Raw genomic sequence first — 27,029 nt, forward strand, 5'->3', positions numbered from 1 at the left:
CTCTTTTTTTATGCTCGCTTTAAACAGTACAAGTCATTTTTATCTGTCTATTATTTGTCAGTCATTGAAGAGACGAAAGTCTTTTCTGGCAAAAGCACTATATAACAAGGCTGAAGACAGTTTCTGATGTGTAAACCATCAAAATCCTTAAATGTTCCTTTTTCTTAACACTGCACCGAAAGTCTTCTTTTAAACCCCTCCAGTTAATCTTCACTCCCTATTAACTTTGATTTTTACAATGGGACATTAACTAAGTAAAAGCTAAGTGCAGCCTATCAGCGGCGAGCAGCGCCGTTCAGCAGCGGAGACGACGTTTAAGTAGATTACACACTTTTGTCTGGTGCTGTGCATTAAGATGACAGTAAATGGAAGCTGAGATGTGGTGAAAGAATGTGTCTTAACTCAGAACCGTATCCATGGACACTTTTATGGGCTCATCTGACTGAAATAAGAGGTCAGCAGGAACATGGAGTTACATCCTCTGGGGCCTCCCAGAAGTGCTTGTTTCATTGTTTATGGGTGAGTGGACATGTGGGCTACTCCGAACTTTTTGTATGCATTTAAAAGTAGATAGAAATGTGGGCGCATGCAGCAGTGTGTGAGTAGAAGTGTTTGTGAGCGTGTTTGTTGCTATGTTTCTCAGATATCCTCTGTGGTAATTACACATCTGCCCACTACACCCCCCCCCCCCCCCTCCCCCCCGCACTGCCCTGTCTGCTGGTGGCCACAGTGCAATGCTCCACCATCACTTATCAGAGACAGAGCACATAGACAAGAAAACAATGGATGATTAACAGATATAATTGATAATATATACAAAAAATGCAACTCATCCCTCTCTTTTGATGTTTTTTTTCCAGTTTTAGTTTCATCATCTCTTCTAAAAACTCTGCTAACCCAGATTTATTTGTTGTTGTTGTTGTTGTTGTTGTTTTATCCAACGTAATATAAGAGATTGATTCACAAACTGCCTCTGAAGAACTTAGACATCTAGCACCTGCAGCCATGACTGCCAGCAGTCTTTCAGCATTTTCACAATGTCACACAAATCAGCTCAGAGTCATGGTGCAGTGAGCTGGCAACTATTTGCAAAGGAGGGAAAAGGACGGGAAAAGATTAGTTATGATTCATCACTGGAATTTAAAAATAATCATAGTTATTTATTAAATGAGGAATGCATGCATCCCTTTTTTCTGCAGCTACCAGTTGACTTTGCAGTTTGATTTATGTGTTGCTTTAACTGCTGACTTTAGTCTCAGGGATTAAAATGAAGCCCGCCAGAGAGACAGCAGGCGCATCCCAAACCTGACGCCAGGTGGTGAACATTAAGCAGCCAGAAGATATGCATTCTCTGCTACTTTGTTATCAAGCTCATAAAGTCCAGGAGGACAGAACGGTAACCACACTGTCCAAAAATACTCTTACAAACATTCTAGCATCTGTGTATGGAAGTTAGAGGTCTGGCACAAAGCTCCAGATGTATTTCAAACTGTTGCAAGCGTCCAACAGGGCGGACACAAATCCAGCAGCATTATTCCAGCTGCTCTTTGGTTCACACATCAGCTGGATATGAGAACATTCATTAAATTTGTATGCTGGTTTCTTTCACGAACACAGTACAAAAATGTTCCACCTGACATGCATTTTCATGCTTCATCAAACCAGCAGCCATGTTCATATGTCAGTAAAGATGCTTTGATCTGAACGGTATCCATATGCTCACATGCTTGCGATGTCAACAATAACAAGCTGGTGCTTCATATGTTCACCATCAGATATGTCTGTTCTAGCTTCTAAGTCTTTTGTCAGTCCAATCAAGATATTTCCCTCCAATTCTTTTATATTGACATAAATAAATGGATTATCTGGGGATCATTGAGTCACTGAGTAAATTTGTAAATGAAATTTTACTAAATTTCACACAAATCCATCCAACAGTCCAGACCAATGCAGCAGATTGGCTGTGCTTATATGTCAAACTTTTGATCTAACTGAATGTCCAATCAGAACTTGTCTGATCGAACTCAATTGTAATTCATATTTAATGCAATAAAGAGGGGTGTTTTTTAAAACTTTCCATGATCTGATCAACAGGAAAAAAGAATCATGCATTCATTCCTGTCGTGTGTGTTCTTCCTGTGCATGCTTAAAGTATTTGTGGGAGTCAGGTGACAGGATGGGTTTCAGGAAAGACTTGCAAATAGCAGCAGTAACAGTAGCAAGACAGAACAGGACTGTAGCTGGTGCAATGGTTTTGTTGGTCTCTGAAAGAATTAAGGATTGTTATGTCTCGATGGTCAAAAGGCTCAAAACAACATGTTGTTCAGGTATATTTGATGAAGTTTGATCAAATCTTTCTCTTCTTCTGAATCAGTACAGAATGTATATGTCAAAAGTGCTACGATTCAATTAAAACACAACACATCAGCTCACTTGCATCCATATAAAATGCTTCTGAAATTCTTGCCATGTTTTCTGATCATAAAAGCTGATTTCTCTGCCAGCCTAAATGTAAAGATAAATTCATCAGTTCAGCAGGTAGCCAGAAGTTGAATGCTTTGTTGCATGTTCTGGTACTTGAAAATTCCTTCAAACAAGTACTACCAGACAAAATATTGTGAAACAGTAAAATGTTCTGCCTGCAATTGATATCTTTGTTGTTGTAAGGGTTAAAAATCACTTGGTCGAGGTAAATTTGTAGTGACTTTGATACGTTTCTTTAAAAACAAAAATGTGGAAACAAACCTTCCTGAGCCATCTACACCAATTGGATTGGGTATGTTTGTTATAACACTACAATTTCAGTCATTCCACCATTGTTATAGCTATTATTATTAACTTCTTATTTTTAACATCTCAACCATTTGCTGAAAAAAATTTATTCTGTTTATTATTGTCCAAAAAAATGGAAAAACACAGAGAAACATTTTCCTCTGGCATTTTAGTGAGTGTGAACATTAAGGAGTGAAGGGATCAAAAAATACTTTATTTATTCATCATATGCTTTTTAACCATAGACTGTATTAAAAAAAAGATGGACAGAACCTCCATGACATCACCCATAGGTTTCTGAAGAGCTGAATTGAAGCTCGGTGGGCGGTTCCTACCATCGCCATTTTGGCAGGGGTATGCGTGTCGTCTCGCCCAGAAAATACATATATGGGCAAAGAGGTGGCGCTGGGAGGGGGGCTGTGAGCGTCATGGTGGATGACTGACATCGAGCGAACTCTGAGCTGCCTGTAGCTAAGAGCTAACTGAGTTAACCCAGAGATAACAAGAGCTAGCTAGCTAACGGAGGTAAGCGTGCTAAAGCTAAGTCATGTTGTTAACCTGCTAAAAACTGTGATTGTTCTACGTTCTTCTTACTTGAAGCGAGAGATTGTGTACCTCTCAATCAAAAGGACATGTCCCTAAAGGTGCCGAATTTCTAGATTAAGTTACTTTTAAAGTAGAGTGAGTTAGAAAAAAATTCACTCCCCCCACAGTTGTCATGAAGGTAAACCTGACCTATTAAACCTAAAATAGTTTTTTGAACCAGGCTGTAAACATGTTTATTTCTGCTGTGAAGTTGGTCTTTTTAACATGGGAGTCTATGGGGATTTGCTCAGTTTTGGAGCCCCTAGCGGATTAAGTGGGAACTGCAGTTCTATGCACTTCCGCATAGGCTTCACTTTAACCACCAGAGGTTTCCGCTTGTTTTTAACTTATTTGGGGTCTTGCCTGATGATTGCTGAGATAGGCTTCAGCTTCCCGTGACCCAGAACTGGAGTAAGATTTGAAGGAGATGGATGAATGGAAATTATTTGGGTGATTAATCAGTTATCAGAATTTTTTTCTGTCAAATATCATAATCTGCTTTAAATAATCCATATCTGCCAGGCCCTAATAACTATTGAGACAACCATTTTCCTCCATTTTCATTCATTCATTCATTTTCTCTACCACTTGAAAACTATCCCAGCACTTAGCAGGTGGGAGGCAGGCTACACCCTGGACAGTTGCCAGTCCATCACAGATATTTAGCTAATTTAAGTAAAAAATGACTCCAGCAAGCTGCTCCAGGAGATCCTCTGCCACACCCTGGCCAGGTGTGAGAATCATCTGTCTAGCATCTCCTCGAGCGCTCTGGACTTCCGCCCAGCTTGGATAACATCTCGAGGGAGGCACCCTGACAGAAATCCTTATCAGGCGACCATCTTGGCTGGTTTATGTCATTGTGGAAAAGCAGCAACTCCAGGGTAGTTCTGGATGTCAGAAAAACACTATTGAGTGATTTTGTTGAACAAACATTTTTCTTGTCCCAAGCTTTAAAATTCTTTTTATTGTCATTTAAACATCATTCCAGATATGCAGAGCAGAATGAAATTATGTCACCTAAAACACATCTCATACTTTTCTCTCATCCAGATCAGGTTTAGTGACAGCATCACACAATAAGATGGGCCCAGTAGAGAAACTCACAATCCCTTTTCCTTCAGGAAGCTCAAAGACTCTCCCATTAAATCAAAGAAGTATTCCAGCTTTTTCCAGGAGAAGCTAATGGTCACATTCCACCCCCAGCAAAAGGCTTAGCCAGTCATATTCATTAGATGTGATGTATAAATGGATATGTTCGGACTTTGGACGGCAGAAAGTTTGCGTGGTGGGTTTAGAGAAACATTTCTAGAAAATTTTCTGGGATTTTAAATTAATCTTTGATAAAAGTAAACTATCATCCTGTTGGTCATATAAAAACATGAACTGACTGATTTCAACCATTCAAAGATGTGTGTTTATTTATCAGAAAACAAAAACCTGACTCACAGCTTTTCCACCATCTTGCCTCTGTTTACTCATTAACCGAAACTGCCATCCAAACAGCTCTCCTCAGTGCAGGAGAGTACCTTCCCTCTTCACTATGAATCATCAAAACAGGTTTGGTTTAGGCAGCTATTGCCCCAAGGGGATAAAGTAAAAACTAGCAAACAACCTTCAGTGCTTAGGCTCCATGCGTACATTCATGCTTTTGAACAGCATTTGAAAGGATGTCGTCATCCTTCCTTCGGGATGCCGACAAAAGACAAAGAAAACAAAAAGATGTATTCAACATCAACCGATCCAACCACCTCAAAAGAAGCTCATACTAAAATAGAAACTTGTGAGGAGAAAGTAAATATAAATGTTAGTTTTGACTCATTTAACCTCCAGTCTGGTGATTCTCAGGACAACAATATGCCCGCTACCTGCATCATATCAGATCTCAGCACTTTGTGAGCATCTTCCAGCTCCAGTGAGCTAAGGGTTTGAGGGCAAAGGGGAGTGTGTGGTAGTTTTATGTCTGCTCTGTGCCGTGGTTGTAGTTCACTTATTGTTCCATTAAAGATTAATCAAGTGGAAAGTGTTGAGTATCAGAAAGCCCACTGAACACAGCATGTTTTTACAGGCCGCTGGATGGCCTACCGCTCCACTGCCCCGAGAATGTGCAGCTTAAAGAGCATAAAGTCGACAGGAATGTTGAAAAGTCGGTATGAGAGGAGGGAAACTCCCATGACAGACGGTGACTATGCGCGGATGTTGGCGTAGGGTGTAGTGTTAGGTAATCTAAATGTCAGTCGTTCTGTCACAAGTCAAAAACAATCACAAGGCAGCTTTGGGATGTGAAACTAAAATGTACAAACCAAAAGAAAAAAAGTCTAATTGGGTAAAATGGACTGAAACTTAAGCAATTATCTGACATTTTCGTTCAGGCAAAACATGGCTTCAAGAAAGCCTTTATCGTTATTTTGTTGTGACTGCCTGGTGTCAGCCAGGTTTACTGAATAAAAAAAAAACCTTCCCCAGCATAGCAAGTGATGCATCTTATCACAACACTTTCTTAGGAAATAAAAGGAAAGAACAGGATGCTTAAAATGAGAGAAAATAAGCAAAATTGCTAAAACAGACACAGAAAGAAAGGAGAAGCTCAGAGGATTCAAATAATACACACACAAGGATTAAATTACAAGTCATTTCTTGAAAATTCCAAGTACAAAACAAGCGATTAGCAGCAAAGATGTCGGCAAATGAAGACAGGAGAAAGTATATTTTTGCTGTTGGCTTCTTAGAAGTATATTCCAGCGTGACTAACCAGAATGCACACATTTAATGTGGGAATGGGGTCAGGCTTACATGGGACAGCTGTGAACAAAAACAGAAAGAGACATGAGTGTGCTTCTGGAGGAACTTTGGGGAAACCCGGCCTGGCATGACTGGGACAGCACGCTCGCCTCTTAGGGGGGTATTAGTCTCAGGCCAAGGCTACAGGGAATCTTTCCCAGGCACTCTTACCATATTGGGAAGTGGATGAGTGCATTAATACCTCAGGCACTGTGAAACCCAGACTGGCTGACTACCAAAGGGGACCCACAAGCATTGGCAGTTATCACTAATGGTCCTCTGACAAGTTATCACTTGGCTGCATTGACATTTTGACTGCTTGACAGCTTTACCTGCTTTAAGAGTAAATTAAACTAAAGATACAAGCAGTGGTGAACCGGATTTGACCGTCCATCAATATGTGACTTCTCACCAAGGGATTTTTTTTTTCAAATGTTCTTTATAATTATCTAAACAGTCAAAAGTTGAGATAATCAAAAATCAAACAAAAAAAAAAATCACAAGTAAAACATTTAAACCTATTAGGGGTGCAGTATAAACAGAAAAATTCTGATTTTAGTGAAGCAATAGTCCTACAAGAACAAAACCGTGAGGAAAAGTTCCCGCGCTGCAGTGATGAAAGCTACGGATGGTTCATTTTTTGTTTCTGAATGCCAATGCAGCGACCAATACGAGAGAAACATGAACCAGGCAGGATGCCACAACAGCCTCGCTTCCAACAGCGATCAATAATGTTTTGTGAAAAGATCCAGACCGCAGCAGGCGGACTTCACCAGCAATTAAAGAGGAGACAATGCTTTATGTGAGGGCTGAGAGCATAAAACACACGTATGTATGCAGGGAGGAAGAAGGCATGTAGCAGGTGGAAGGCTGACTGGTGCAAATGGAAATGTGTGATACAGTACTGCTGCTGTTCACTGTGGATGGTTTATTTAAGACACAATGTAATGGTACTATTGTTACCTGAAACATGTTTTATTTGTAGAAAATTCAGCTGTCTTCTCCCTGAAAGGTCAGAGCTGGAAAAAATTACCCACAGAGCAAACTCATGGGCCAAACTGTGGCAAAGTTTAACCAAATGCGAAGCCATTCATCTAGCAGTTCCACAGAAAACAGGAATTTAAATGTTATTTTCATAAATACTAGTTTCAATGACCCCAACCGGGTTGAGCTGGTGTTGATACTGCTTAAAAGCAGATCTAGACAATACCAGCTAGAGGAGAAGAGGATAAAGCAATTGGGGGAAAAACAGAAAGTAATCTGTTTCTAATGAGGAATGATCACAGACGGGTTATTTTCTACAGATGAAAGCCTTTTTCATCTAAATGTTAGGCTGCTTCTTTTTTTTTAAGAGAAAATATGAACATCTGTGTTTGCTGTGAATCAGTGAATAACACAAGGACCTCTGAATGAACACACACAAATGCACACATTTGCCTGCGGGGTGGTTGACGTCATGTTTGCTGTAAGCTGGGCGGCTCCTCGCTGAAGATTAAAGCCTCGCATTGCCAAAGGTGGTTTAGGGCTTTAAAGATGGACATAAGCATAATGCCCCCACTGCATCATTAGCCCCTTACAGCTGTGAGATAAGGAAGTCTAAATTGCGGCCCCAGGCCCCAGAGGGCTCCAACCCCCTGAGTGACAGGCTCGAGCAGATTTACCCTCTGGGTTGACATGAGGTTCAACAAAAAACAACATTCTTTCCGTGACTTTCTATGTGACATGAAAATACTCCCATCATCTTTCCTGGAAAATAGCTTTGGGTTTGGGAACGTTTATGATAAAAGAAAAAAAAATTCCCACTGGGAGGATCCAGTATTGAGTTGCTCAGCCTTGTCGTTGGTCATATGGCTGCCAGGAGTCGATCTGGCTGGAGATTACTCTGACATGCAGAGTCTCGGGGTAGCTCAGAGCAGTAAATCCATCTGCACTGACAAGAGCAGGTTAGATGATGCTTCTCGCTATGGCTATTCACACCCTGACAGCCAAATATACATCCTCAGCAAGAACGCAGTCAATAGTCTGTACCCCGGAGTCATAAAAAGTCTCACTCTGGCGGTACAACACTGCTGACACCGACTTAAAAATATGCTCCCACTCCGATGTCACCAACTGTTGTCATTCAGAGACAATCATCTTGCTTAAACTTGACATTTTTAATGCCCCAAGAATATCATTCAGAGTCAGGAAAGCCCTTCAGCGTCACATGTCACTAAAACCCATCAATTAAAGCTGGGGTAGGTAATGTTGGGGAGCGAGCAAGATGTGAACGTAGCGTCCTGTCTTGGCTCCTCCCCCTCTGGTTTTGCTCCTTGAGTGATCCAAGGCTTTTTTCTTACCTCCGCCAAGGAGGTTAGGTTTTTACCGGCGTTTATCTGTTTGTGTTAATTCAATTTTCAGGAGTTGTTGGAAATGTGAAACGGAAGAACTGATTTTATTTTGGTGGTGATCCGGATCGCCGTTGGGATCCAGGAATGTTTTTTAATGCCTTGGTGAGAATTGTGCTGTCTGAGTGTTTTTCTAGTTTGCAGCTTTTTCCACCAACAATTGTCTCTTTCTCTGCTGTTTAGCAGGAGGAGGCAAATAAACCGAGCCGGGTCAGGGAAATCCTTCCTGCATTTTCTCAGCCATGTTTGCCTTCCAAGTTTCTTCTTCACTACTTTGTATTTTCATCCTGACATTATATTTATATGCAAGGTGTGGAATCAGGTATGCGCTGTTGAAGAAGGGGAGCCGAGAGAAGAAGCTTATAAGAAATGAACAAGTTCAATTCGGCCCAAATCTTTTGATTGGTCAGAGTTTTTACAGATTTACTATAAACTCAGATGTCTAACTATATTTCTTATTGTTCATGATTACAAAATGTATTGAATACTATCAGGATAAGAAACCAGTTCACCCAGAGTAAAAAAAAAAAAAAAAGCCTCTGAGCAGCATTTCCTACCCCTGCTTTAAAAGCATGATGAATGAATCCAACTGAATGAATATCCTTTGGGCTGAAGAATGTGGTCCGGCCAGCTGTGTAAACTATGCAAAAGTCACCCTTTTTGATGAATGATTCATTCACAAACTAAATCAAATATGCAAAGGAAGTCAAACTCAGTAACAAAGTTAATGGTCTTCATGTTGGAAAATGCAACAAAGGAGGAAAATAAATCAAGACAACAGTCCAAATATCAAATATTTGACCCAGCCGCTGCATCCATCTAAATCTGATGAAAAAACAATCAGAGCAATTACTGGTCCCTTCAGGCCCATCCTGCTGAATTATCCATGCCCTCACCCCTTTCTCCTCCCCAGAGATGCCTGACCCGGGCCAGAGCATGGGAAGAGTCAGCCACACAGTGAACTGCACAGGGAGGAATGCAAACACAAGACACACACACACATACAGACATGGCTGGCACCAAAGTCCCCCTAGAAATAGCAGGTTCCTAAATATGAAAAATATTTTTAAAAAATATATATATATATGAAGATGACTGGGTCAAAGTAATTTGTCAGAAAGATGAGTTCTGGAAAAGTTGGAGAGGGGAGATGGAGGTTGTCCTCCCACAGTCACAGCCAGGAACCCGCACCATGGATGGGCAGGGAAAAGATTGATTTCATGTCAGCAGCCTTTCAGAGTGCACAAAGAGATATGAAATTGTCTTACCTGATGTATCCCACATATTCAGCTCAATCCGATGCTTGTCTATCTCAAAACTGGCTGTGTAGTTTTCAAACACTGTGGGCACGTAGTTCTGAAACAAAGAGATTAGTTTCAGTCATCCAGCTGAGAACATCTGATGAGAACATTAGTTGGTCCAAAGTGAGTTGGTTACAATTAAACGTTTCAAAATATAAAGTCTAATATGGGAAGGTAGGTTAAAACTGTGTCCTGAGAAAAAGCCTTTCATAAGACTGATACTGGGAATTTTCTTCCACTTCCTTCCTTGTGTGGCAGGTGGATGTAACCTGCTGAGTTAGAGCTGAAGTTGAGCTTGTCTGTTTGTACATTTCTTTGTCATTTATTCCTGATCTGCCTCGCATACGGAATAAAAAGCCTAAGTTCAGACTTTTCGTAAACCCACCTCTGGATAGCAGTCCTTGGCAAAAACGTGCAGAAGCGCCGTTTTCCCACATTGCGTATCTCCGACCACCACGATCTTACAACGGCTGCCAAGACTGTCCATGGTTAGTCCGTCAGACGTGAATTCTTGACACGGAGAGCAATTGCATCCAGCATCCGAGACCGAACGCAGCGGGATGGCGCACTGAGAATAAAAAGGGCGCAAATGCATGCGCCGAGCCGGTGCGCTTTATCCAGCTTCCAGTCTGACGCGCAACTCTGTGGTTTCTGAGTCAGAACTGGTCAGACTCACACAGCTTCCCTGGAAACTCCAGTACTTTTATTACTGGCCACGCCTTCCTAATATTCACGGTGGGGGGGGGCAAGTCATGCGGTTGTAACCGGGCATTAAGAGTTGATAGGGCTAATAACTGTCATTACGTCCTCTTTGGGTTGTTTTGCCTGTTTTTATTTTTACATTTTGATTATTTTGAAAGTCACTATACATTATATATATATATATATATATATATATATATATATATATATATATATATATATATATATATATATATATATATATATATATATATACATATATTTATGAGTTGTTCCACATAAATCTATAGATAGATAGATAGATAGATAGATAGATAGATAGATAGATAATATAAAAGTGACAGTATAATATGACCAGAATAGATAAGACATAAAAAAAGATATTTGCACACAAATGTTTAACTTGAGCTGCATTGACAGTAGTTATGGCAACTGACTTACTTAAAGATCAGCAGAAAACTATTCCATCACCTTATTATAAACTTGATGGTTTAATGCAGACTTTGGCTGAAGATCAAAACAAACACAGATGGGAAATCATAAACACCCGAGTTGATGTTTAAAGTGAGTTTTAATGGATTTAAGAGTGATAGATGGTTGTCTTACAATCTACATGCTCTTGATTGTTTTTAGATTTAGTGCAAGTCTGACCTTCTAATGGCCACACAATAAATGCAGCGCATACCTGAATAAAATGGTCCATCAAGTAGCTGGAGGTAACAGCAGCTTTTATGGACCTCGTAACATTTAATTTGGATGATTTTGCTTGTAAATTTGCTTGTAGACCAGTCAATGCTCCTTCTTTCATTAAGAAGATAACGAAATGACGAGGCACCACGTGCCAGCAGGTCACTACTGTGAGTCATCTGCAGTCTGCAGAGCAACGCTGCCTCTCTCTGGGCTGTGGTGGTAAATGTGCTTGTAATACATGAGATCATTAATGCTTGGCAATTCAGGAACAGATGGGTAGCAATGATCATTCAACCGACTTAAGGCTTTTTTTATGAGTTGTTCCACATAAACTGAATTAAAACACCAGCAGCAATGAAATAAGCCTAAAAGCACTTTCATTACATATTATTTTAGTACTATTAAAAATGCAGTGTGTGAATCAGTGTACATGTCTTTGAAAATGTATTTTAATCCTTATAATTACATCACACAGTTGTTTATATATTTACATTTATGTCTCTTTTTTAATCAAATGTGATGCACATGCCTCAAAAACATGATGAAGAATATGTACCCATAGGGAAAATTCTGCAGGTGCTTGTATTTACTAACAACAAACAGTAGGGAACAATAAGTGCCATGGTAGTACAATTATCTCATTAGAATTTACCAGTTCAGATAAGGCAAATACACATTGGTTTTTTATACGGTATTTGTTACTGTTATTTTACATTTTCTAAATAGAGAAGAAAAGCAAAAAGCTAAAATTCACACTGTTTTTCAGTTTCTACCTAATAGTCCTGCATCATTATGTAATCAATTATTAATTAAATAGTCAAGGACAGATACTGAAAGAACCTGTGGGCACAAAAGAGCTTCAAAGTATCAGAGAGCTTCAATAACTTAGTATGGATGACATGTCACAGACAGACACACGCTATATATTAAAATGAACAAGTAAGGAAACCTAAATGAGGAAACTAAAACTGATAAAGTTAAATAGACTTGAAAGTTTAACATAAAACAGTAAGAAATACAAAATGAGCATTAAAGCATGTAGAAATAGTTGATGCAAAAGAAAATAGAGTGAATTTGAAAAGCAGACGAAAGAGAGAAAATTGCAAAAACAACAAAAATATCAGAAAATACACTAACCTTAAAGAGATGACAGAAAACAGACGACAACAAAGAGATTATAATGAGTAGAGACACAAAACAGCCAAAACGAAGGCACAAGAAATAAAGACCTCAAAAACAAATTATGCAAATTATGCATTAAATGAAAAACAACCTCAAAATGATGTATAGTGAAGACAAATAATGCTAAATTATGCAATTGTTGCATAAGAAAAGCAAAGCTGGAGACAAACAACAGCCACAAGTCATGTTAGCATTGTTCATGGTTCTAGTTGGAGCATCTGCAGAAGCTGTTTGTTCCATCATGTGCTCAAGTTTAAATGTATCACTGCCATCTATGCCTGATTGTAGAAATTTATTCAGTTTTCTGCAGCACAACTACACAGTTTTACAGATGTTAACACAGTGATAAGTCTACAACGTGACAGGCAAAGACTTATATATTCTAAATATTGACTAAAGACTGTACCTTCTGAGTCTTTATATAGATAAACCACTCTAACCCCTGACATTTGCTTAATTACACATGACAAACTTTCTTTACTTTGTAACAAGCCTACAGCTGAGATAAGAGCCACCTGTGGTTGCTATGATACAGTCCAGTATCTTCAGTACTTTTTTACTTCTGTCAAGCTGAAGCTGAAAATTAGAACTCAAACAATAGCCTTTTATGTCAGTAATACTGACATTATTTTTACAAAAAGTTGCCAAGTTTGTTCTTTCTGTATGACCATTTTATTAGTTTATCTATCCAACAAGTTAACTAATATAAGTTATGCCCAACACCGAACATAGTATCATCTAAAATCAATACTTGTCAAGCCCAGTCACCCAAATTGTCCTTAAATCATACTTATAAAAGTGTATTCTTTGTAAGCACATCAGACCTAATTAGCAGACTTGTGCAGCGCTTGGCATCAAACTCTGCACAACTCTGCTAATAAGCCACTGACTTGAATCAGGTGTGTTGCAGCAGGGAAACTCCTAACATTTGCAGGACTGTGGCCCTCAAGGACCGGGGTTGCCCACCACAGGTATAAGCTATTTTCATGTAGTCAATTAATTTAATCAGTAATCATAATAAAACTAAATGATGCAAATCTTATAAAAGGGAAACTCTCTTAGATTTTTCCCATTTTCACAATAATTTTTGATGTATCAAATGACAAAGATGATCATCTGTGTAGTGTAGTTATTCTCAGTGTTGCTCTAGATTGTGATGTTAGTGAGATGTCTTGCTGCATAGCACCATAGCTGCCATCTTCAGTTCTCCTAAGAGATGGCTGATACAGTATCTGTCCTGTTCTTATTTTGAAGAATCTTTTTAAGCTTAGGTTTTACATTTGTTCTCTAAGGAGAATGACGGTTTTAAAGTGTTTTTGTGTTTCTTGTTTTGGATCCATTTACATTTAACTGATTTCCCCTGATTACACTGAGGACAATGAATAACTATTAACACCTTAACAGTTTCCAACTAAAACACGCCCTCCCAGTTCAGTTCTGTGTTGCAGATGCCATTTTTCGAGTCTTTCCTGAAACTCTTGCGTGTAGTCAAAGCCCCACATGGTTCAAGCATGAGCAGAAACTACATTACAGAAGCCATCAGACTAAATATAGACATGCTTGCTGAACAGACGGTGGAAAGTTTAAACCCTTTGATATGAATATTGGAAATGAATCAGATAAACTGACATGTTCACATGATATGTTATTATGCTGATCGAACGTCTGACCAGATCAAAAATATTCCTTGTAAACAAAACTAACACCGTGTTGAGACTCCTTCTTCATCCTTTTGCCACCCTCCTTTTGGTCACAGTAAACATTACAGAGAGAACGTCGGTCCACACGTTTGTCTGTAGGGACTCGGGGAGTTGAGTCTAAAGTCCGCTGGGGGTTTTGTCTTCCTGTTAAAATGAAGTTTTCCTTCCCACTGTAGCACCATGCATGATCAGGATGGGGGATGAGATTGAAATCAAGGCATTGATTCAATCAGTTAGTTTCTATTGGCTAGGCTATTTATGAATTGTCTGTAAAGTGTCCTGAGACGACAATGTTGTGAAGCGGTGCTCTACAATTAAAGCTGAATTGAATTAAAGTAAATTTGTTCAGGTTCATATTAAGTTACTTAGCTGAGCCTTCCTGCTGATGGATCTGCTTGAAGAGGTATTCTACAATTCTCCAACATTTAACTTAGATTCACTGTGATTGAAAAGCAGCATAATAACAAGGAAAGGCCTTACAAAAAACTTGCAAAGATTGTCTCCATTTTGTTGTTTGTGATTTCAGTGATCTTGCACCTGTGACAGGCTCCAGCCCACCAGGGACTCTGAAAAGAATAAATCAGGTATTAAGAATGGATGAATGGTTTGGCTGAGGTGGTTCGTGAAAGTTAATCTGACATGGTAGAATCAGTTGAACAGCAGGTGGGGGTATTTACTCACAGCCACAACATGCTTCTATGTCGATTATCCGTGGCCCAAATACATTATGAGACATTGGCTGCAGAGTATTAGAATTCTTTTAGAAGTGAATTGAACTAAATAAATATTGTGGTCAGGCTTATTTTTTCTAAATCAGGAATTCCTTATTAATTCTTATATTGATATACAAATGCAATGCCAACAGAACACACACACACACACACTCTCTCTCTATTCACATCACAAACATCTTGTGGGTTGGTTTGATTTCTATGGAAACTGAATATTTCAAATAGATGAAGGGATGAAAGATGGCTCAAATAACAGAAGAGCTCCGCATACCACATAAACCAGCCACATGACTCGTATTTGCTCAGTCTTTCTTATGGGAATGCGTCTGGTCTTACAGTAAATAAAGGGTGGTTTCAATCTAATGCAGTCTGCTCCACCTGCCAGCAGGTGGGTGTAGTGTCCTGCTCTGCCTTGCATGATGCACGCTGACTGCTTTGAAAGACTTTGTCTCATCAACAAAATTCATTCCATCCATGTATTAAATAAAGAAGATTATTCAATAACAGTGTGACCACAGCAAGTAAATATGCAGATAATTACAGGCTGAAGTGGCGAGGAGTCAGTGACTCTTCTGCAACTTTCAGTCGAAGTAGTTTTAGAAATTCTTTTGTGAGGGTTTGGGTTGGTTATAATGTTATATAATAAACAAAATCTAGCAGATAAAAGAGCAGGTGTGGTGGGCTTGTGGTGCAAACAGAGGGGACTTTCAAAGATTAACTAAAAGTAATAAGAAAGAACATAACTTTATTTATCAAAAAAGAAATTTATGGACTTGGTAGCATTTTACATACATCAAAATAAAAAGGCAAGTTTAAATAAATGTTTTAATATAGCATCAAGACTAAAAATAAATTAAGTGAACAAAGTGATGGAAAGAAAAATAAACAGAGCAAGATTTCATAATCACACTGGTTGTCTGGAAACAATACAAACAAAAGTCCTGCATAAAAGAACTCCATCTCTATTAATAAGACATAAATATCAGCATCAGAATATATCCACAGAAAGAACTGTGTATGTCTTTCAGACAGATATAATAATAGATGTGTTTTTAGATCATTTTAAATTAATTTATTTTACAGTAGGGAATAAACGACATAATCGTAGAGTGTTGTATACAAGGACACCAGATAAATCTGAAAGGTTGTGAAATGATTGACAGGAACAGAAAGGAAAAAAAAGTCTTTTCCATTTTTCTGTTTGTCTTTAGGCTCCAGCTTCCCGCAACACTGAATTGGACAAAACGGTTGAGAAAATGGATGACTGGATGAAAGTTTAGAGATTAAAAATCCAAATTTGATGGGACTTTTAACAACTTGTGGGCTTCTGATCTCACCCTACTTTTTGTAAGCTGTGAGAGGTTAGAGGATGTGGAAAGCCATTTAATGTGGATCACTTTGCTGTATTTCAGAATTTTTAAAAGTTCTTACAATTTGTACCTGTTCTTTGTTTTTAGCTTAAAGTAAGTCGACTAAAGTCACACAAATGTAGTGGAAGCCCTAAAGTAGCATTAAAGTACAAGAACCCAAAAGTTGGACTTTATGACAGTGATGGCGTAAAAGTACTTTTTCTTTCACGACTCGGAACAGTTTATAAAAGTATGACAATAACACAAATGATATTTCATCAATTGTGATGCACAAAAGGATCAAGAAAAGAACATTTAAACAACAATGAAAAACAAACGGACATGAAATAACAAAATGTAATTTTACAAGACTTTGTTTTTTTTATATTGTGTATTTTGCTGTGTTTAAAATGGTTTGTGAAGTGAAGATGGAGCTTTTTTCAAATGTTATTCTGCATTTTCTCATGTTTTTCATGTCAGCTTCAACATTACATGTGTAATGTTTTCTGTTGGTGGTGGTCCTGGGGTCTGAAAAGTCAAGTCTTGGTATTTTGTGAAAACATTGTAGCGTTTTCCCAGATCTTCTTTATGTTTAGTATTCTGATTTTTTTTTTTTTTCTGAGTTTGGAAAGATTGGACTTTTTTTGTGTTTTGTCTGATATTGCTCTGCTTTGCCTTATCCTGCTGTGTTTGACCTCAGGGCCTCTGTGCATAAACCAACTCAATAAGGTTCATAACCCAGTGTGGCTGGAACACCTTTCTTCCTGAAAGCACCACCAACAGGGAATCAGAATATTGCCTGAAAGGCTGTAATAAATATGATAACATTTACCTTAATACTTTTACCTTCAATGTGCCCAGACTTAATAAACCAATAAAACATTTAAGCACCTTTAATAGAGCCAGTGATAAGCAGATAAGTCACATGAAGGTATTAATATTACATCTGCAGTAATAATTCATGCTGGCAGCCATGTGAGGGGATTTGAATTGGATTTCTTTTCATAGATTTGTTATAAATCCCGGTATTTGCCCAGCATTAATGGAAATGAAATGTGCGTGTGTTTGCAGTTCAGCCACACACATTCTCAGACTCCCTGCAGACTCAGTATATTTGCCTGGCAGAGTGGTGACACAGTACTCTATCCAGGATGATTGCACTGCTGAGCAACATTAAGCACGTTGTAACCTACTTAGACAATGTAGCAAGACTCCTAACTACACCAGGTGTCCAAGGCAGGACATATCTGTTCCTGCTTTCCTTTAACTACAGCCATTTCCTGTCATTGACTGGTTTGAAAAGTGGTTTAGGTGCCAGAATAAGCTCTGAAATATTCTTCTTGTATACACAGTGGGGGGGGAAAAAAATGGAGGAGGCATTTGCATTATTCCTCTTCTTTGATGCTTTCAGATTCCACCCTACAATCCAAGCCAGTTTCCTATCGGTGTCTCATCAATACTTGTCCACACTGAGTCCATCCCACAGCAAACTGGTGTATGTTTGAAGTGGCCCATCGCATGCAGGGAGAGCAAACATCTGCTTGTAGCAGGTTGCTTGTGTCAAAGCTAAAGATCAATAATGCCTACATCCTTCATCATTAGGTTCCTGTTGTATATTGACTTGGGAGATTGCTGATGATGGCTTCAGAAGTGCTGAGTGGGACTTTGTGGCCACAAGGTGTCTCTCCACGCCTCCTGTAGTAACTCCCTCTGTAGGCACTGAGATGGTCTTGGTTCTGCATGTTGGTTTCTTTTTCTGACAATCAGTAGCAAGGCTGAGACATGCTATGACCCGAAAACATTTGCTTCAGGTTTCTTTCACACAAATGTAAATCAATAAGATTTAAATCTGAAAGCCAATGGATGCCCCCCCCCCCCCCCCCACCTGCAGTTGCTCTGATGGAGAGGTCAGGCTGCCCCACAGCTCTGGATCCCACTCAGCCCAGATTTTAGCATTTCATCAATTATTGGCATGATCTCAACACAAACTCATATTTTTCTAAACTGCCTTTGTGGGGAAGTTCCAACAATGACACACACGCCGGCCAAAAGTTCCTGCAAGTCCTACTGCAGAATGGGCAGCATAAACAGACGTTTCCTCTGATTTCTGGTGTTTCACAAACCTCACTGCTAAACATGCAGTCAACAGTCAGCACACAGACTCAGATTACTCTGGTTTACTTGTGATTCAGTAGAAATGAGCTCACGGAAACACATTTAAAACATTTTGCCTGTTAGATGATTATTAGACAAATAAGTCATCTGTGGCATTTTGGTTTAGCCTATTTATAAAAAAGCTGAATTTGTCCTCTAATTATATCAATTAAATGAATTTATAGACCTTTAAAAAAATCAAAATTTTTTTAAAGGTTTTAGCTTTATTAGCCTTTCAGCCTAAATGGACACTTTTAAATATCAGCACACTGCTTGATGCAATATGGACTTAATTTATAGCTCCATAAACAGCCAAACCCAGCCAATCCCTGAATTTCATCAACCCTCCGTGTTTTCCAGTCTACCACTGTCTCGTCCCACACACACGCACGCACACACACACACACACACACACACATACACACACACTGTCGGAGCGCGGCGTTGACAGTCACTGGCCACTGATCAGCCCACTTTGTCGGGGTTTGTGTCTCAGTGCAAGACTGCTAAGAAAGAAGCTCTGACTCTCAGATTTTCTTTGACTTGCAAGGCAAGCGCACGCAGCGAGCCCGTCCACGGCAACAACATTCACAGAAAGTGAAAAGTCTTTTTGTTTTCAGTCATCACCGTCTCGCATAGCTTTCTGCACCATGTCTGGAGAGGACGCACCTGCCCAGCAGCAAAACGCCGTGGACCAGAAGCAGGAGACCAAACCCACCGAAGAGCCTAAATCCGAGCAGCCCAAAACGGAGTCCGCGCCCGCCGGGGCCGCCGAGGCAGCCGCCACCCCCGCGGCGACCACCGAGAAGGTCCCCGAGGAGGATACGTTCACCTACCGCGCTCTGGTGCTCACTGGCTACGGAGGCTATGATAAAGTCAAGCTGCAAGTGAAGAAGGGGAAGCCGGCACTCAAGGCTGGCGAGGTCCTGGTGCGGGTGAAGGCTTGCGGGCTTAACTTTGCCGACTTGATGGCCAGACAGGGGCTTTACGACAGGCTGCCCTCCCCGCCAGTCACCCCGGGAATGGAGTGCTCAGGGGTGGTGGAGGCTGTTGGAGAAGAAGTAACAGACAGAAAAGTAAGCAGACACTGCTCTTGTTTTTCCTTGTTAAAAGAAAATCTCAATTTCTCTTTGTTTTTGTTATTATTTAAGTGATGGATATTATAATTGATTATTTTTGGAGCCGAACAGCTACATCTGGATATGGGCGTGTCGGCTTCGCTCGCCTCTCACAGAGCGGTGCTTAAGTGCCTCAATGTGCCACTTTTAGGATTAAATTCGTTGAATGTGATCAAGTTATTGGGTAAAATGATTAACATAAAAACTGGAGGCTTATTTTTAAATAGTAGAGTCATGCTTTATTGAGCTGAATGCGGTGGTAAGACTTGGAAATTCACTTGTGCGTAAAAGGAGCCACTTGTCTAAAAGTTTGCAGCAGCGACGCTTGCGTGGATAAATTGTGTCATTATCTTGGTTGAAGTGGTCGAAAGTATGCAAATGACACAAGTTGAGTACAATGCCTCCAGCAGCAGGCGTCGCCCCTCTTGTCTACCCGGCCCTCTTTTTTTTTCTTCTTCTTCTATTAACTGTGCAGCCGGTGCGCGCTTGCATTGAGCAACTTCATGTTGCCTATATGAGTTGCTAGGGGTGGATTTACTGATCACATCACCAGCTTGTGTGGAAAGTCTAAAGCTAAATAAATATGCAAACCCGTGGGTTGCCTTCCATCCTTCCTGCACCCACGCCGGCTCTCTGTTGTGCGCCACGGTGTGGAGCGTTACGTCAAGTTAGCCAGACAGAGAAAGAGACCGGAAATAAAGCTGTGTGCTTTTCAAAATGTAAGCTGTAATGGCTTGCATTAACTTGTCAGTTCAGCTGGACCTTATTCAAAATTGGTAAAGGAGCACAAGGGCAAAGTACAAAACATTGTTAAAATACTGTGTTAAAAAATTACAATATCCGCCTACATGTTAGCCTATAGCTCATGGCGGAATGTTCTCAGTGCATAAAGGATACACACCTCTCTGTCTGCTGTTTTAACTTAAAATATTACTTTTGTAAGTTACAAACGAGCCTGATTAATGATATCCAATGACATGCGGCACACATTTGATTTTGAACATTCTCTAATTGGTTCCTAGCTTCACCTTTAGCAGAAATGTGAAAAGAAGCCATAGTAACTCGTTTAACTTGACACCGGTGGCGGATCCTACATCCACCGACGCCTTTTGTTACCGGTGGCGCACAAACGCACCGCGTGGAAAGGGCGAGGCGCGACGCAACACACAGTGTGGCTGTATTTGCCAAAAAAAATCACATTGGGTGCTGTTAAGTTGAGAAAAATCTTTGTAATCATTATTGAATCCTGATTAATGTTCAAATTGGTGCAATTTCAGACAATTAAGCCGTAAAGAATAATAGTAAGACCCTGCTCTAATGTTCAAAAGGGGCGGTGTGATGCTGCCATTATAAACCACGGATTATAAATGTCTTTCTCACGTTGCATGATGAGTCACTAGCCTACAGTATATGCTTGTCTCCTGGCAGCATGGTATCACCAAGGTAACGCCTTTTTGCTTGGCAATTTAACTCATACCCAAATGCTACACACAAATGACTCACGTTTGTTTGTTGATAAGGCCACATATTTTCCCTCAAATCAGCCAATAAATATCCGTGGATAACACCAAGCAGGACACATTTTGAATCAAGCTCACATTCATTTGATTGGGAGTGGCACCTGTGCCTGTAAAAGTGCAGATCAGTAGATGGATGGGGAAATCTGTGGAGGATAAATTAAATGATGGGTCAGCAAACAACAGCCAGACATCCTAGAAGGTTAAGACCCTTTTGTTTCCAGGTTACTTTATTGCCTCTTTCCACATTGTCGGTGATGCTGATTGGATTTAAAGGTCACAAAACAAAAAAAAAAACATTGCACACAAAGACACACACATATGAAGTCACACACTGCCTGTCATCACCCTCCCACATCCACTTGCAGGCTTTTGCTTATAGAATTAAAAGCCAATCGTCCTAATGGATGGAGATCTCTGGGATCTTTTGGCAGCTAAATCGAAGGGAATTTGCTGACCCTGATAGCTGAACATTTTTGGGAAGCTCACTCATTTCTGCTCTGTCTGTCTCTGTGTTCCCCTCACAAGCACATATGCACACAAAGACATGCTATCTGGGTGTGTCTGAGTGTTTGCTCCCATGAAAGCTTTAAATACATACAGACTTTTTAAAAAAAAAAAAAAAGTCAGATATGAGTTCATAGCTAATAATGATTGTTTTTAGTGATGTAAGTTCAAGATATTCAATGAGACTTATAAAAGGCTTTTAAGAGATTTAAGTTGCACTTATGGTGCTGTATAGGATAAAAAGACTTACACTTTTTTGAATAATGATTGTTATTGAAATTAAAACTTAAAATATAGTCAAACTCCATAATTTGTTCAATTTTGGACCATTAAAACTCCTATTAATTGTTTAGTGTATGCAAAGCTGATGCGTGTGGCTGCTGTCTTTGTTCCTCCCCGCATACCTCATATTATACTTTTGCTTCTTAAATGTTACTTTCAAGATGCTTACTCAGGCTGAGTGATGTGAGAATACAGTAAGCTCACCCGAAATGACCTAAAGAGGGGAGTGTGGGGAAAAGTGTAACAGTGAGTAAGTGAGCCGAGAGCGGAAATATAGCAAATCACACCAAGGCTCCCCTGATGCCAAATATCAGCACTTTTATTCCCCCTCCAGGCTTGCTTTAGAAAAAAATTAAAGTTCTTCCTTGGAGAGTTTTGGAAGGATCTTACCCATCTGTTCTCCATTACCTCCCTCTGGCCTGCATTGTCAGTCTGGTATTTCCTCCATCAATCCTTCCCTCCCCCCCTTATCTATAGCTTCCTTGCTTAATGTAATCTTATGAATCCTCCTTCAGCTATTAGACAAATCAGTGAATCTTTCACTGATATCTACTGAAACAGTTGATACCACCTCTTATCTGTAAGCAGGCTGGTTCTTCTTTATTTTCTTCTACTAAAAAGAAGAAATACACACAGATTTGTATTTACTCGAAGATACATGGGGAAGGGGGGGGGAGTGTCAAAATATCCAGTGGTTTAAACTTTTTCATTCACAATGTAATGCAGAAAGCATTTAAGTTCTTTCATATTTGAGCAAATGTTTTAAAATACATTTCAATATTTCATAAAACATGAGATCTTGACTTTCCAACGCATATCAAACTTGTGCTGGGGATGAAAAAAAAAGCTAGAAAAATTACACTAAAATAAAAAATAGCAGAAATAACATGTTGAATGTAACCATATTCATTTGCATGACTGAGTATAATAAGAGCACCTTAGAGAGGCAGTCTCAGTAGTAAAGGTGGGCAGAGGTTCAACAATAGGCAAACACGATGCATGTATAAAAGATAGAAACAATTTAGAAAACTGTTGTGTAGTCAAACAAATCAAAATTTAAAACTTGTTCTGCAAATCTGGACTGGCGACTTGTCCAGGGTGTGCCCCGGCTCTCGCCCAAAGGCTGCGGGGATAAGCTCTAGCTCCCCTGCGACCCTTAATCGGACTAACCGGCACGTATAATGAATGAATGTGATGCAAATGAGAGTTGCTGTGTCCTCTGGACTTAACTGGAGAAGGACCATTCAGCCTGTACTATCTGTGAGGTGCATTAGTGCAGATAAAGCTGACAACTAGCACCCCACATAAGCTTACTGATGGACTTATCAGAGAAGGCATTGCTTATTTCAGCACCACATACTGTGTCTATAACAGTCCAGCCGTATAGAACAGTAGTGTTGATCTGAGATTGGTCCGACTGCAGTCCAGATCTTTCTCAAGTTGAAAACATTTGATGCATCATGAAATGCAAAATGTAACAAACAAAGCAGGAAAGAGGAACAAATTCTGCTCAGCACTTTGAATCCCATTTCAGAAAGGATTGGGATGACAGTCTTCTCTCAAAGGACCAGAGACTGGTCTCCTCAGCTCCCAGTTCAAAATGCTGTTAAAAGATATGGTGGTGATAAAGGGGTACACCCTGCCCTATCCTCTCTGAAGTGTTGCTGCCATCAAATTTAAGATGAGCTACTTTTTTATAGAATTATTTCACTTTCCACATTGAATGTTTTCTGTTATTAATAATATATTGGTATATTTGGCTTTTTTCGCCACATAATTAGTTTAGCATTTGTTTAAAAGACTAAAAGTTTGTGTGCAAATTTACAAATCCACCTTCAAAAGCAGAAATATATTCAACTAATGTTGGCTTTTTCAAAGTTATGCATGGATGGATGACTTTATTGTCATTCAAAAACGTACACCGAAGCTGCAAAATGCAATTACTGCTCCATAAAAACAAAGTAGATCAAAACATTGTAAAAGTAAAAAACTAAAAGTATGCAGTAACAGTTTTAAAACTATAAATGTCATTTAAAAGAAAGTAATAACACATGCAACCACAAGTAGAAAAAAATCTGTGCTGTTGCATGCACACACACACACACACACACACACACACACACACACACACACACACACAAAAATGAACCATTTAAGGTGGAAAAACTTAAAAATAAATAAATAAATAAAAGGTTCGACTCATAGAGAATCTGCTCTTGCAACGAGCTGTGTGTCGGCCCTGACATGGCAGATTTAGCTGTATGTGAGCTGGGTGTGGCCTCTATTTGATCTTTGAAAAAAACACAGTAACACAAAAGCCAACACCACAGAGCTGTTGTCTACCCTTATTGCTATATTTACAGGAACCTCCTGAGCTGTGTAGGTGCCACCTTTCATCTTTTCGTTGAACCTGACTCAGAAATGCCGCATAAGAAATCTTTCCCTCTGTTCCCTCTCATATTTCTTTTGCTGAGCTCATCAGCCGCGAAGCCAGCTGACTCTGAGGCCTGCATACCCCAAAATTGAATCATCATCTGATTAAGTCCATTCACATACAGTTAACTGAAAGTGCCTTTGTTCGGTGCCCCCCCCCCCCCCCCCCCCCCCCCCCACACACACACACACACACACACACACACACTCACACTCCTGACCCCGTCTGTGGCAGTTTGTGATGCTTGAAAGCTGTGAGAGGAAATGCAAGAGGCGCCTTCATGTTTTTGTGTCACACTGTGAAGATGTTGAAACAGAAGTGTCACAAGGTTTGTTTACTTGGTCTTGAGTTTTCATAGCCAGCGTCTGTGTGACTGACAGTAACTCGCATGCTCCAAGTGGGTGCTGAAGAAGAACTGCACATGCGTTTGACTATTAGTCATGTTTGTTTCCCGTAAAGCCTGAAATCCCCCGTGCGTTGATTTGAACCAAACCGTACCCCCAATTAAACCAGTGAGCTTGATGAGTCTGAAGAGTGTTAAGGAAAGACGACTAAAGTGATGGAGATGTGAGAGGATTAGTCAGAATGAATAAAAAAGGAAGATCACCCACAGTGGAAAAGTGAAAGTGTAGTTTGAAATAAAATAAATGACTCGGCCTCAGATGGAGAGATGAGGGCATGAAAAGAAGAGACAGAGATGTCTCTAATTGGAATGGATAGACAGCGAGACGCATGGCTCCCTCCAGACCATTTGAGAGGCCCGGGTGGAGAGGGTTTGTTCCCAGGAGGAGAGAGCTTGTCTTATGCTCAGCCATGGGGAAGAATCTGGCAGGGACGCTGATGAGTGGAGAGAAGCCAGGGGAGAAGATGGGCCCCATTGTCCTGCTTCGCTGATGAGGAAGGGGGGATCGGGGACACTCCTCACAAGGGAGAGGAGAAAAGGGACAACAAAGAGAATGAGGAGCTGGGGATGAAAGAGGGAGCGTCAAAGAAGACAGACACTGACAGGATGAGACCGGCAGACTGGAGAAGGGGAAGGAAGACATTCTAAAGTTGTAAGAGGAAAAGGAGTCAGGAAGTGAAAGAGAAAGAAGGGAAGAGAAAAAGTGAGGAGAATGGAAACAGGGTGGGAGGGAAGGCTATGTTGGGAGGGTTGGATAAGGGGGAGGAAGAAAACAGGAAGAGAGTTATAATGCTGCTGTCGTCTGTGTTTCCTGTGTCCCTCGAGTGAGTTACTCTGATTGGTTGGTTGATTGGGGGGGGGGAGTTTATATCTTAGCTCATTCTTTTGGAAAGAGACAGTTGTGTATCAGAGGATCCCGCTCTGATAGGGAAAGGTTGGGAGCAGAACAAGACGAGATGATCAGGATTCAAATCAGGTTGAAATGCAGAAAGTTAGAGGTTCAAACCATAAATGCTAATTAAAAGAAACATTTCACACATTTATGATATATTTTCATTATTGGTTTAATTGCCTTCCTGCTCACATTTCCATATGAATCAAGCAAACCATGGCACCCTTGTTATCTTTTTTTTTTCCATGAATCCTACAGCTATTCTTACTCTCCTGTGTGGTTATCGCTTTGTTTGCTTGCTCTGTTGAAGTGTAAACACTTTGAGGTCTGTTGGACGAGGTGGTTGCATGTTTGCATGTCTGCCGTTGTTGTAAGCCAAACAATAAAACTCATTCTTACTGTTCCTGCCGCACAATTTGCATCATTCACATTGCACCACAGAAACCATGAGGTTCAGATGGCAGGATACCAATGCCTCCAACTTGAATGTTTGTCAGTGCAGTTTCTTAAGCAATCAGTTATAGCAGAATTCTTGTAAAGGGAAAAGACTCCCATTTGCCCACATTGTTAAAACGCTGACATTGTACAGTGGATAAAGGGCTGACCTGCACTCCCATAAATAAGCAGATTCAGCCTCGGCGTGCAGATACATTTAGCTTGTATCTAACATGGTTCACTTCATTCCCAGTTGTTTGGAGACTTGCAAAACCTTGCTGGGTTTCCAGTACTTTGTAGGGAATTGCCTCCCATACTTTGCAGCTTGCAATGTGTTAAATGTAGCCTCCAGTTTTACTTTGCTTTTTTAATTCGACTTTATGACTTTAAGTGTTGCTCCTTTAACTTCTGAAGTAGCCCCCTAGTTTAGAATTACTGCTTTATGAGCATCCATTTTTAGTTATCGTTCATGTTGATACAAACATAAGAGAGCGTTCCTTTCTGATTCCCATTCGTCTCTCTTTGTCTTTTGTTCCAGGTTGGTGACAAAGTGATGGTCCTAAACCGCTTTGGGCTCTGGCAGGAGGTGGCAGTGGTGCCAGCCAGCCACACCTTCCTCATTCCTGAGGGGATGAGCTTTGAAGAGGCAGCAGCCCTCCCTGTCAACTACATCACTGCCTACATGATGCTGTTTGACTTTGGCAACCTGCGACCCAACCAGAGCGTCCTGGTCCACGCTGCTGCAGGTACCAACCTGTGCACGACACATGCAGATGGGAAGCACACAGACCTCTTGAAATCATGTATTTCAAATGATGATATCATGCAGTATGAAATGCGTGATAATGAATTCACCATGGCTTTTGATATTAGTGAGTTCCATCATAGGGAAATATAAATAAATATTGTAATCTTCAAATAAAACCCACGCTTAATCAGTTTATCTCAGCATGTGGCAGCCCTGTGACTCTGCACTGAACTCAGCTTGTAGTTAGCAGCCACAAAACTGGATTTAGTATTAAGTCATGCTATGAAAAAGAGTCTTGTAGGGAAAACACCCTTTTATTTTTTTTTTTTCCATGCTGGACTCATTTCTTCTCTTTGCCTTCT

At 40.2% G+C, this 27,029-nt stretch overlaps 2 protein-coding genes across 2 annotated transcripts in view; one reads left to right on the forward strand and one right to left on the reverse strand.

Moving 5' to 3' along the window:
* The window catches only part of rnd2 (Rho family GTPase 2), a 33,624-nt gene extending 23,151 nt beyond the window's left edge, over nt 1-10,473 (reverse strand). Inside the window, exons 1-2 of the mRNA XM_079252410.1 lie at nt 10,209-10,473; nt 9,791-9,878 (exon numbers count right to left, since the gene is read on the reverse strand). Of these exons, the coding sequence (XP_079108536.1) occupies nt 9,791-9,878; nt 10,209-10,418 (298 nt within the window). The 5' untranslated portion in view covers nt 10,419-10,473. The remainder of the gene's footprint in view (nt 1-9,790; nt 9,879-10,208) is intronic.
* An 8,332-nt stretch (nt 10,474-18,805) lies between these two features.
* vat1 (vesicle amine transport 1) overlaps nt 18,806-27,029 on the forward strand; it is a 30,352-nt gene continuing 22,128 nt past the window's right edge. Inside the window, exons 1-2 of the mRNA XM_079252844.1 lie at nt 18,806-19,407; nt 26,458-26,665. Coding sequence (XP_079108970.1) covers nt 18,982-19,407; nt 26,458-26,665 — 634 coding nt within the window. The 5' untranslated portion in view covers nt 18,806-18,981. The remainder of the gene's footprint in view (nt 19,408-26,457; nt 26,666-27,029) is intronic.

Source organism: Telmatherina bonti (genome assembly GCF_933228915.1).
Source record: "Telmatherina bonti genome assembly, chromosome: 14".
In the NCBI taxonomy this organism is placed as follows: domain Eukaryota; kingdom Metazoa; phylum Chordata; class Actinopteri; order Atheriniformes; family Telmatherinidae; genus Telmatherina; species Telmatherina bonti.